The sequence below is a fragment of the Lynx rufus genome, unplaced genomic scaffold, assembly GCF_022079265.1.
Source record: "Lynx rufus isolate CCGP_SWC_20201006 ecotype Redwood Valley unplaced genomic scaffold, mLynRuf1.p SCAF_1, whole genome shotgun sequence".
Lineage (NCBI taxonomy): Eukaryota > Metazoa > Chordata > Mammalia > Carnivora > Felidae > Lynx > Lynx rufus.
Genome location: NW_025814823.1, coordinates 22,282,396 through 22,296,164, shown reverse-complemented (window position 1 = coordinate 22,296,164; position 13,769 = coordinate 22,282,396). Strand labels below are relative to the sequence as shown.

Here is a 13,769-nt window from a genome sequence, read left to right as displayed (position 1 = left end):
TATTTATGATTAAGCTCAGTTCAGCTTGACTTGTAATTAGCTGACATTTAATATGGTACGTTAGTATTGCTTACATCGAGTCTTTTACTTTTTATATAAGTGATACTATGTCTGCAGTTAAAGATTTCTAAATGTATGTGCTTTTCATCACTGACATCACTGATTTGGCTTATTATAAAGTAAGTGTCACCTACAAAAGAATAATAAAACCAGAATGACAGAAGACCAGTATCAGAGTTTAAAGCTTAAAACTTGAAGGTTTTTATTCTAATCCTCAGCAAAATTTTCTACCATTTTTCTCTGAGGAATTAGTGACAAATCATAATTCTTGTGTAGTTCCTAGGATGGGGTGGGGGGGATTGTGTCTTCAAAATCACCTTCTCTGCTTATAGAAAAAAATTAGTGGTAGAATTGCTCCCACAGTCTTTGCATTTTAGTGCCTGTGCCATACTAATTATTATCTAGTATTTCATTAGAATAATGGTGGTTAAATAAACATGGTATAGAGATGGAAGGGATAGAGACACAGACATGGAATTTAAATAGAAGCTTCTCATGTATTGGTTTGACTATATCTTAGTTTATACTGTCTACATTGACATACAGTTGGTTAAGTTGTAAGAAATGTTATTTCTTTAAGTGGTCTATTGACAGAAAAAAAGTTAACAAGAGTATTACAAAATTTCCTTTGACAAGAATATCTTTTTAGGTTAAAGAATGAGATAAATCTTGAATGTATTATATTTTAATATATTTTTGAGGATGTACACACCGATGGCTATATATTTTTGTTTTTCAGAATTGGAAGGTTATCCAGTATATTAATGTCTTATTGATAATGGCAGAACATCCACCCCTACTGGATACAGCTCAGATTTTAAGTAGTGATATTTCTCTTCTGTCTGCCCCTATTGTAAGTGCAGATGGAACACAACAGGTAAGGACACTGAAATGTTTATTTCCTTATGTCTAGTATGCATGTATTTCTTTCAGAAGAATGCAAAATTTAAAACAGAATGAAACTTCACAATAGTGGGTTCCTGTTAATTTGGATCTTAAACTCCAGTTCAAAATGGTGTTTTGGTTTCATAAGATAATGAAATAATGAGACTGTTTTTGAAGTTGCTTCTAATTAATGTTTAAATTCTTTATTTTTTTATTTATTCTAATTAATGTTTAAATTTCTTGTGTGTATATTTAGTTGCCACTGAAGTTGTTTTAGTTTAGACAATGTATTAGTCCCTGATTGTTTTTTAAGTAAGTTTAACCTTGCATTTTAATGATTATTATAAATCATTACTTCAAATCATTATGAAATCATAACTTAATTATGTGATTAAATGATTGTCTACATCATATAATTATAAAACTGTATCTTCTTTTTCTTCCTGCTCTTCTCTTCTCACCAGACTCCCCCCACCCAAAAGCAAATACATAATTCCTGAGAGCTGGTGTATTTTTTCCCCAACCCAGGGCTTTATAAGTTTTCTAATTTTTTGACTTGTGATTCCCCAGTAATGCTAAACAGTTGGGAGTGATGGGCTTTCATAAGTACCAAGCTTGCACCAAGCAATATGTTTAATTCTCACAACTGCCTTGTATGGTAGGGATTTTAATATTACAGGTGGGGAAACAAAGATGAAGGGCATGACATAATAAATAAGGAGAAGGAACATTTTGAGTGCTCACTGTGTAAAAGACACTGCACTAAGAACTTTATCATCTTACTCTTTCAATAATCCCAAGAGGTAGGTAGGTTGAACCAAATGAATTTTAGACAGTCTCAAGATCACACAAAGCTTTTGATCCTAACCATTACTCCTTCTGCTTCCTTGGGAGATTAAGAAAATAATAGTCACATTTTGTTAATTTACAAACTTAGTATCTGTAGTGGACAATTAAGATTTGCTTTCAAGATAAGAAGCTACTTTGTTAACCTTGCTATTGAAAAATCAAGAGCAATTGACTTGGGTTCTGAATTTTTTCTGGTTTGTATAAAAATTCATGAAAAGTATATCTTGGTTTTAATTTTCACATATACTCAGATGGCTTTTAGCAGAAAGTTCATTTCACTAAGCTTGATTTTCATGGTCAAAGTTAAGTCTGTTAAGATATATTTTTTTTTTCCTGCAAAAATAATGGATGTGGCAGATATCCATTTACTTTGGGGCTTTGAGAGTATCTTCAGTTATCAGTATTTCTTCAGGCCAGTCATTGGTTTCAAGTTTTTTATAACTTAATATATAAAAGAATCTATTAAGCAGTTAATTACAATTCACTGACATAGTTGCTATAGTGTATAGTCTGTAAAGGGGAAGACAATAGGCCGAAACAAGACTATGATGCTCTTGACTTCTCCAAAAAGGAGATTCTATTGGTAGAATTTTTCTTGAAATCTTGAGGGCACTATCTAGCCTGTTACAGTAGTGGTGTAGTTGGGTATAGAGAAAGGAGCTGGGAATAGAAGAATCAACTAGAGCAGGACTTGAAGGGTTGGTTTGGGGATTAGTGGATCTAGGGGATGTGTTTTTAGGGAGAGTTTGAAAAATAGGTTTCAGGAGGTAGAGTTAAGCCTTAAATTCGAACTAACAGAGTATTGTAATTTGCTAGGGAGAAAGAGATGAGTAGAAGGAGCACTGTACTTGACTGATAGATTTAGATTTGGGTGACCTAAGACAAGTTATTTAACTTCTCTGGGTGTGTTTGCTTCTCTATAAAGTGGAGGTAATAATAGATTGCTTCTTAGAGTGGCTGTAACTATGAGGGTGAAATGAGCCTGAAGGAGCTCAGTAAATGTTTGCTGAATCTGAATCGAAGCACTCAATAAATGTTTAAAAGACTGAGGAAACTCCGTAGACATGCCAGTCAGGACTTAAATCATTAGAGATAGTTATAGTGAGCAGTGGATCAAAAAACTAAGGGATAGTTATGAAAGATATATACTAAAGAGAGTGGACTAATAGCTGTGGTAGAATGTAAGAAACTGAACAAAAGTAGGTAACAGAGATGGGAGTTTAATAAAGTTGACAACAGGCATTTCTTTGTCTTAACTCAAGAACTGATTGGTGTGCCAAGCATGGCCAAGTTAGAGCTTACCTATGGATATGTGATACCACCTGGTTCGTGCCTGTGGTAGAGAAGCAAACTAAAAGACAGTTCTTGACAGAGGGAAGTGTCGTGTACATGCATGATGTTAAAAATTCACAATAACAGAGTATCCCTTGTCTTGACTTTTTGGGGGGAATATTACACTATTTCTTGGGAATATATAATGGGATGATTTCTGTTCCACCTCTTGAGAGCAAATTAATTTTATAGTTGGCCTTTCATCAATATTTTCTGCTTCTGTATTTGGTAGTATGTCATGTTACAAAGTAGGCCTTTTGGCTCATGAATCATACTAGAAGGAATCCCACCTTAACATCGTTGCTACTAGTATTATTTTTAGGGAAGGTATAATAGACATTTATCATTCATTCTGAGTGGCAACATCTGAGCTGTTTTTTGTGTTTGTAGACTCCTCATTCTTCCCCCCCTTTTTATTAATAGACTTTTATTTTTATAGTAGTTTGAGTTTTACAGAAAAGTTGAGCAAAGAACTTCTTTCATACCACCTCTTCCACATAGTTTTCCCTATTGTTAACATTTTATATTAGTGTGCTACATTTGGTACAATTAACAAGCCAATATTGATAAAGTTCCACAGTTTACATGAAGGTTCACTCTTGGTATAATACAATTGTATGGGTTTTGACAAATGTATAATATCATATATCACCATTATCATAACAAATAGTTTCACTGCCCTAAAAATCCCCCCTATGCTCTATCAATTCATTCCTTTCTCCATCCCACTTTCCCCCACCCCATCCACCCCTGGTAACACTAATATTTTTACTGTTCCTATACTTTTATGTTTTCCAGAATGTCATTTAGTTGGATTCATAGAGTATGTAGCCTTTTCAGACCATCTTCTTTTCATTTAGCAGTATGGTCTAGACAGTTTCTTTTTGTGGCTTAATAACTTTTATTTTTATTATTGGATAATACTTCATTCATGAATGTACCAGTTCGTTGATCCATTCACCTATTGAAGGACAGCTTGATTCTTTCCAGTTTTTAGCAACTGTAAGTAAAGCTGCTTTAAACATTCATATGCAGGTCCGGAGCACCTGGGTGACTCAGTCAGTTGAGCATCCCACTCTTGATTTTGGCCGAGATCATAATCTCACAGCCCATGTCAGGGCTCTGCGCGGAGCCTGCTTGGGATTCTCTCTCTCCCTATCTCTCTGCCCCTACCCTGCTCAAGCACGTTATGTCTCTCAAAATAAAATAAATAAACTATAAAAAAAATTCACTTGCAGGTTTTGGATGGACATAAGTTTTCAACTCAATGGGGTGAATACCTAAGAACATAATTGCTGTATTGTATGGTAAGCCTATGTTTAACTTTATTAGATATTGCCAGCTTATTTTCCAAAATGGCTGCACCATTGCTCGTTCCCAAGCTTGTGCTTGATTTGAGATTATATCCTTTCCTGATAGAGGAGGTAAAGCATATGTGAGTGCTTGTGCTGTCCTGTTAGCACCTCCAAATCTGCATTTGCATCAAGCACCATGCAATGTTCACTGTTGCCACCATCAAAAGAAAAGTTCAGGTATTTTGGTTTCTTATGTGGCTCAGCAGATTCCTTATTTAACTTTACCTTCTCTAATTTCTATTTATGTATCTTCTAAAATGATTGAGTGCATTTAAACTTTGGGTTAAGATCTGTCAAAACTCAGCTTATCTGGCTTTTTTTCCCCCAGAATCTTCTCCATTTCATTAATCTTTTTGTTATTGTTATTTTATAGTTGTCTCATTTGTACCTGCAGGCTTTTAATTTATGGAGATGACTGAGTAATAACATGGAGAGGCTAATGCTATTGAAAGAAATTTTTTTACTTCTGTTTCCTGAAAGAAGGGGGCACACCAGGGCATGGAGAAAGCTTCAGGTTTTGGTCAGGAGGCAGAAACAAGAGCAAGAGGAAAGGCTAGGCGAAAGCCATTATTGGTGTTTCTGCAAGAAAGGTAAATCAGGGTAGAGTAACAGTTTAGGATTGGCTAGTTTTAATAACTGTGGCAAACAAGAAATAATAAATGTTGGTGAAGATACAGGGAAAAAGAAACTCTTGTGCATTGTTGGTGGGAATATAAATTGGTGCAGCCACTATGGAAAATAGTATGGAGGTTCCTCAAAAAATTAAAAATATAGCTACCATATGTTCCAGCAGTTCTTCTGGGTATTCATCTGAAGGAAATAATCACTAACAAAAAGCTGTCTGTGCCCTCATGTATGGAAACCAAGATATGGAAACAATCCTAAGTATCCATCAATGGATGAAATGGGTAAAGAAGTTGTGGTATATGTGTTTGTATACACATACATACATACATACATACATACATGAAATATTATTAGGTCATAAAAAAGAAGAAAAATCCTGCCATTTGCCACAATGTGGATGGACCTTGAGGTCATTATACTAAGTGAAGTAAGTCAAACAGAGAAAGACAAATACTGTATTATCTCACTTATATGGGGAATCTATTTAAAAAAAAAAACAAAAAAAAAACCTTGGATATCTTCCTTAAGTATTTGGTAGAACTTGTTCAGTGAAGCCCTTTGGACCTAGAGTTCTCTTTGACTTAAGCATAGAAACAATGAAGTAAATCAGTCTTATGCTATTAATACTTTTGTGTTAAGTTTAGAAATGAGTGTCATTACTGACATAATCAATATTACTGAAATAATCTGTATGTATTTGGTATTTAAGCAATTAAAGTGTTTTAAGAGGGACACCAGGGTGGCCCAGTCAGTTAAGCATCCAACTTCGGCTCAGGTCATGATCTCGTGGTTTGTGAGTTTGAGCCCCACATCGGGCTCTGTGCTGACAGCTTGCTTAGATCCTGGAGCCTGCTTCTGATTCTGTGTCTCCCCCTTTCTCTGCCCCTCTGATGCTCATGCTCTGTCTCCCTCTGTCTCTTAATAATAAATAAACATTAAAAAAAAATTTAAGTGTTTAAGAAAATTTCAGTTTTATGACATTTATGAATTTATAACTGTTTAAGCTCTTACAATTGTGACATGCATTTGATGTATTTAAGAGAAAATAAATGCATTAATCTTACTAATGCAGATTAAAATGCTTAAGGGGAGCAAACCTGGAGAAAGAAAATATTGTAGTAATAGATAAAAAATAAAACTTGGATTAAGGTCATATTAATGATGCACAATTTGAGAAATATTAGGGAGGTAGAATTGACCAGAATTGAACAACTGGCCAAAGAACAAAACTGAGAGAGAGGGTAAAAATTTTCCCAGACTCCTTCTTTGAATATTTAGGTGGATGTCAAGGCCATGTTCACTAAGATAAATCTAATCAGTCAGGATAGGCAAGGTTCCTTCATGGTTACAAACATCCTGTAAATCCCAAGTTTACCAAAAGGCTTATTGCTTACACTACACATCTTTAAGAGGTCATTTGTGGCTGTGCTCCAGCCTATATGTAGAATGTTGATGGTATCATGGCAAAGATAATGGTGACCTACATGCTGACCTTCACCCATGTTTCATTATCCAGTGCAAATCACATGGCAAAACATGTGATCAGTAAGTGGGGAAGGATAATCTTGCCCAAGGGAGAAGCCACAAATATTTGGGAAAATAATAAAATCTTCTAGAATAAGGCAAACAGAAGGAGCAGATTTGAGAGAGTATGAGAGATCTTCAATTGAATTTGAGGTGTTTGGGAAATATATAAGTAGAAATAATAAAAATAATAGCTACCATTTCAGCTCTTGCATTGTGTTACATATTGAGTCAAGTTCTTTACTGACCAAACTATAAACATTTAGTAAATCTTAGGGGTGAGATTACTGAGACTCTAAAATAATAGCTCACACCTTTGTGACAATAATTTTTGGCCTCAGAATTCTAATCCAGACCTTTAATCCTAGAAATTTCATGGCCCAAATTAGTCTTCTAATTGCTCTGTAGCTTTGCCTGGCAAACAAAATAGCTGTTTGTTAATTGTCTCATTCTTAAAAGTTTTTAGAAAGGTTAGAATTTAAACATTAAATCAATCTCTTCTTTCCCATTAGAGTTTGTTTCTCCAGAATGTCTACACCATGCCACTTTCTATGATGTTACATAAGAAAGTCAAATATTTTTTGAAAATGTCAATATTAACTATTAACTTTTCCCTAGAGATACAAAAAGCCTTCCACATAGATACAGATCTGAAAATCTGCTTATATTATCACCTTTTTTATGAACACATAATTTTAAAAATTCTGACATTAAGCCATGCTGCATTGAAAAAAAATCATCTCACTTATTCATGTACTATCTATGTGCAAATTATTGTGCTGGTTCTTGTTGTAAGAAATAACAAAATAAGATTTATAAATTGGGTGTAAATTTTAAGGTAGTCTATTTAAAGAAAAAAAAAGCTTCCTAAAATATCATTTAAAAAAAAGTTACAAAGGGTGTAAACAAACTAGAATTTATATTTGGCACTGTATCACAGTATTCTTACTGGGACCAATATCATTTCTTTTGTTCATTTTTTTTTTTAAACGTTTATTTGTTATTGAGAGACAGAACGTGCGCAGGGGAGGGGCAGAGAGAGAGGGAGACACACAATTCGAGGCAGGTTCCAGGCTCTAAGCTGTTAGCACAGAGCCCGACGCACGTCTCGAGCTCACAAACCACGAGATCATGACCTGAGCCGAAGTCGGACGCTTAACAGACAGAGCCACTCAGGCGCCCCTCATTTGTTCATTTTTAAAGTATGTATCTCTTCCTGTTTTCAAGAAAGTAAAAATTGGCAAATTATTTCATCTGAGAAGTGAATAGCAACATGCTTTCATATAATTAAAGCTAATACAGCAAAATTATAAGTTAAAATATTAAATATTTTATAGTATTTTAGTGAAATATATATGTATATATTTAATTCTATTGTGAAAGGTCATCAGATTTTAAGGGAACAATATCTTAAATGAAATATAATGGTCATGGAATTTTGATGGTTTCTACTCTAAAAACAATTGATTTTCTGTTAGATTAACTACTAGATACTCTGGTGTAGTTAGAATAATTCCTAACCCTCTAATTAAGTGACTATAGTTAATCAACCCTTGTGCCCTATAATCCTGTAGGAAATGTTGGCTTTTTTTTTTTTTTTTTTTTTTAAGTTTTTTTTTTTCAACGTTTTTTTATTTATTTTTTTTGGGACAGAGAGAAACAGAGCATGAACGGGGGAGGGGCAGAGAGAGAGGGAGACACAGCATCGGAAACAGGCTCCAGGCTCCGAGCCATCAGCCCAGAGCCCGACGCGGGGCTCGAACTCACAGACCGCAAGATCGTGACGTGGCTGAAGTCGGACACTTAACCGACTGCGCCACCCAGGCGCCCCAAATGTTGGCTTTTAAGAAATATAACGTTGGGGGCACATGGGTGGCTCAGTCCGTTGAACGTCCAACTTTGGCTCAGGTCATGATCTCAAGGTCCGTGAGTTCGAGCCCCACGTCGGGCTCTGTGCTGACAGCTCAGAGCCTGGAGCCTGCTTCAGATTCTGTGTCTCCCTCTCTCTCTGCCACTCCCCCACTCATGATCTGTCTCTCTCTCAATCTCTGTCAAAAATAAATACATTTAAAAAAAAAAAGAAAGAAAAGAAATATAATTTGGGCTGACATGAGGAGGAAATAAAGAATAGCTTATAAGCAGCACTGAGTAAATAGGGACATTCAAATGAAAACTATCCACAGAATTCTAAAAATTCTTTGCTCTTCTGTAATAAGAGATATTAAATGAAAAGCCTGCTCACAAGGATTATTTTTCTCATGATTTTTCTTGTATGTATTCGCTTAATATAAAGCAAGATTTTTTTAAGGCAAGATCTTTTTTTGTCAGAAATTATAAATAGGTACAAATAAAAGTTGTAGTGTGCATTTTCAATTTGTAACATTTCCCTTTCATTAATAAACTGTAGTGATTATATATTCAGAGTACTCCTATATAATCTATCACCAGATAGAATGCTCAAGGTTCATATTCCTAAAATGCTTCATTTGTGTGATTTTTCAAAAAATAATATTGAAAATGGGAAAAATATACATATACGTCTAAACACATGACAGAAAATATACAAGATATTATAAACAGGGACCCACCCCAGAAAGAAGAGTCTAAATTTTGCCATACACCCTTTTGTACTATTTGAATATTTTTTTAATGTGAATTTATCACATTTTCAATAAAAAAAAAGTTCTATCAATTGAGAAACAGAAAAAGAAGAACATGCAATTTAAAATGTACATGTGGGGGCGCCTGGGTGGCGCAGTCGGTTAAGCGTCCGACTTCAGCCACGTCACGATCTCGCGGTTCATGAGTTCGAGCCCCGCGTCGGGCTCTGGGCTGATGGCTCAGAGCCTGGAGCCTGTTTCCGATTCTGTGTCTCCCTCTCTCTCTGCCCCTCCCCCGTTCATGCTCTGTCTCTCTCCGTCCCAAAAATAAATAAATGTTGAAAAAAAAAATTTTAAATGTACATGTGTATATACATATATATGTATATGTATATATATATCTCACAGGGAAAAAAGGTCTGAACAGATACACACCCATCTGTTCAGTGGTTCTTCTCAGGAGAAAGGGATTGGTTGAAAGAGGTGGAAAGGCAAATTATGCTTTATCTGAACTGCTTAAAGTTTTTGTTAATTTATTTTCAGAGAGAGAACGAGCTGGGGGGGGGAGGGGCACAGACAGCTATGCTGACAGCAGAAAGCCCCATGTGGGGCTCAAACTCACGAACCATGACCTGAGCTGACCTGAGCCAAAGTCGGACACTTAACCAACTGAGCCACCAAGCACCCCTGAACTGTTTAAAGTTTTAAGAATGCTTTTATTTAAGGCCAACATAATCAGAAGAGTGCATAAATCATTTTTGTGCAGCTGCTTCCTTGTATCCCTTCCCAGGAAGTACTTCCTCTCTCTTAAGCAGTATCCCCTTTTTCCTCCTCAAACCAAAGATGAATTTAGCCTGTTTCTGAATTGTATATAAATAGAATTACACAATATGTATTATTTTGTCCTTGGGTTTTTGTTCAACAGTTCATGTATGAGATTCATCCACGTTACCACTTATAGGTATTTGCTACATAATATTCCATTACATGAATATACATCAATTGCTTCATTCTAGTACTAATGGAAGCTTGGATTGTTTCCAGTTTTTACTGTCACAAATAATTCTTCAAAAACATTCTTGAATATTTCCTAAGTTTTGGCTTTTTGGTTTTGGTTTTTGATTTTTGGTGAGGTACATGAGGAGAGTCATCTCTCTGGAATAATTTTGAAAATAATTTGTCTAATGAGTTCAAAATTAGCCAACTCACACTGTTGTTTTGTTGTTTAAAAATTACTTTAAAGTAATAATAGTTCATGTTTCCCTCATTTTCTGCCTTCCTTAAAAAGTTATCAGAAAAAAATATTTTATGGCCACCATTGAGATTTTCTTCCATATTTTAAATTGTCTCTTAAATATTTTCCTTTTGCCTGCTTCACATGGGTAGGTAGGAATCATGATTGTATTGTAATCATGACAAATTGTAAATCTTTAGATTTAAAATTGGTTAGATATGATGGTCATTTCACATATCATATATTTTTAGGAACTTAAATACAGTTCAATTTCACAAGCATTAACTAAGGTAACCACTACTAGATTATGTCATGTAAGAAATACTAAGTACAACACACAGTGTCTGCCCCTATTGATTCACAATTGTTATATTCCTGCCTCCCCCATACATATACAGTATTATAACCCAGTATATGGGTAAGGACTGAAAGTGATATAAAAGGCTTTTCTCATCAAGTATTGCCTTAGAAATACTTAGTTACACTTGAAGAAAGTATTTTCTTTTTTATTTCAACATGGGTCTAAATTATCCATTATGCCTTCTTTTTTAGGAAATGTCTGAATAAAATACTTATAAAGCATCAATCCCAATGTCTCATATGTGTCTATACACATATTATTGAGCACTTAATAGTCTTTATACCTATCTAATATTGAAATTGGCATATTATTGGCCACTTAATAGTCTTCATACTTACATAATTTTGAAACTGGCATTTTAAAGTTAAAACAGCTGACAGACTTAAGTGGCACATTAATGAGTGCTTAAGGAAAAGAATTTCATGTTAGCTGCAAAGTTGGCCACATACTAGCTATATACAGACAAAGCACCCTATCTTCTTGGGGGTAATTCATGGGACTAATGAAAGATTTGGGGGAAGAAAGTAGGTTGGAACTGTGTTTTGAAGGAGGGAAATTCAAATTAAAACCTCAATGAGGATGTAAAATATTAAGAAATCTGACAATATAGAAAGGCCGTAGATCAGTGTAATCCCTTATACACTGCTGGTGCAGCCTTTTTGGGGGGAATGATCTGGCAATATTTAATAAAGCTGAAAAGGTGCACATCTAAAATCTAACATACGTACTTGTAGATATTTATCCTGCAGAAAATCTTATGCATGTGTATAAGAGTACCTGTGCAAGATTATTCATTGCACTGTGTTGTAATAATGAAAGATGTGGACACAATCTAAATATCCATGAGAGAAATGAATAGAATTTGGAGGATTAATACAATGGAATACTATATACTTCTTTGCCTGAATTTATACTATGGATAAATCTCAATTACAATATTAAATAGCAAATTAGAGATATGTAAAACATGATGCCGCTGATATAAACTAAGAAACAAACTCACAAAATGATGGAGTATACTAATAGTGGATGTATGCAAGCATTCACATTAAAAGTATTAAGGATAAGAAAGATATCCCAAATTCAGAAAGATCTGTAAACTTACATGTCTCTTTCAAAAGAGCATTTGAGACAAATTTGGCAACATGGTAAATCTGGTTGCTTCCAGACACTGATTGATATATACTCTCTACTTTTCTGTATGTTTGAAATGAAAGACATTACCTTAGACATTACAGATAGGATAGTTGATAAAGTTTCAAGGGGTGCTTGGGGGGTGCCTGAGTGGCTCAGTTGGTTGAACATTGACTTCAGCTCAGGTCTCATGGTTCATGAGTTGGAGCGACATGTCAGGCTCCATGCTGACAGTACGGAGCCTGTTTGGGATTCTCACTCGCTCTTCCCTCTCTCTGCCCCTCCCTTGCTTGTGCTTTCTCTCTGTCTCAAAATAAATAAATAAAAACTTTTAAAAGTGGGGGAGAGGGCTTGGGTTCCTCAGTCGGTTAAGTGTCTGACTCTTGATTTGGGCTCAGTTCATGATCTCACAGTCGTGGGATTGAGCCCTGCATAGCCTCCACACTGGACTTGGAGCCTGCTTGGGAGAGTCTCTCCCTCTCCTTCTGCCCTTCCCCCACTTGCACTTGCATGTGCTGTCTCTTAAAATAAACATTTTTTTTTAAAGAGTCTTAAATTCTGTAACTTTTGAGTTTGAGATAATAAGCAATAGGTAGTCAATAAAATTTGCAGAGTACCCTGTACTCTTCTATATTAGCATTATAATTGTTGTAACTGTCTCCTGTATGGATTCATACTTGTATACCCATCTCCACAAACTAACATATACTAGTTGCTCATTTATTATTTGCCAAAAAATGCATTAAATGGGTAGATGGTTGACAGATCTCAGTTGTCTACATGCAGGTATCAAGCATATATTCTTAACTAAGTTTGCAAGTTATCATCCTTCATAGAACTAAAAACTAAACTCATGTTTAGTAATTTGATAATTGTCCTTTTCTTTCCAAAGATTAATCTTTATTTAAACGTTTGTTGAAATATGTTACATCAGCCATTGTATCTATAGATTGACAGGGTCTAGTGAAATGCAAATAAAATTTGATTTAAAGTTTTTATAATCAAATCAGTTTACACTTTGATGTGTAACTAAGTCAGACTTTTTTGTGAGTTGATAGTATATTTAGATGAAATGTATTTCTCAGCTTAATTTCCTAGGAAAGTCAGATAATCAATTCAAATTTAGAAAGTTGAGGTGCCTGCAGTTTATCAAGGCAAATAAATACAGAAAAGGTAGTTTGAAAAGTCATTTTGGAGCTTGACAAATCTAACATTATACCATCTGATATGGTAGCCATTAACTACTAATTTAAATTAATTAAATTAAAGGTAAATAAGCTTGCAGATTCAGGCTATCATTTTCACTAGTTGCATTTTAAAAGTTCAGTAGCACTTATGTACACACACAGACCGTATGTATAGGTACATGTAGCAGGGGGCTATATACCAGACAGCATATAGAATATTTCCATCATCACAGAAAGTTTTATCAGCTAGCCTTGGTCTCAAAGCCAGAGGAAAAGATTTAGGAGTTATTTAGAGATGGATAGTAGTTAATTCAGCAAACATTTGTTCAACTTTTGTAGCCTCTAAAACTGTAAAATAAATAGATTGACATCTTATGAAGGGCGAATGTAGTGGAGGTGACACATGTAAACAATATAGTTATGTGCTAAGTGTTATACTGGAGGATATACAAAGTGCTGTGGGCCCTATTACAGGAATAATTTAACTCTGCTTTAGGATGTCAGCATCTTGAAGGAATAAGTAGAATTACCTGAAGAAGAAATTTTTTGTTTACAGACTAAGTCCTCAGGCATGGAGGTTCAACATAGGAAACATTAGTTAGCAGAAGTCAAGGCTGAATC

At 35.0% G+C, this 13,769-nt stretch overlaps 1 protein-coding gene across 1 annotated transcript in view; it reads left to right on the top strand.

Moving 5' to 3' along the window:
• FNDC3A (fibronectin type III domain containing 3A) overlaps window positions 1–13,769 on the top strand; it is a 144,418-nt gene that overhangs the window by 23,429 nt on the left and 107,220 nt on the right. The window contains exon 2 of the mRNA XM_047079627.1: window positions 800–937. Within this exon, the coding sequence (XP_046935583.1) occupies window positions 839–937 (99 nt within the window). The 5' untranslated portion in view covers window positions 800–838. The remainder of the gene's footprint in view (window positions 1–799; window positions 938–13,769) is intronic.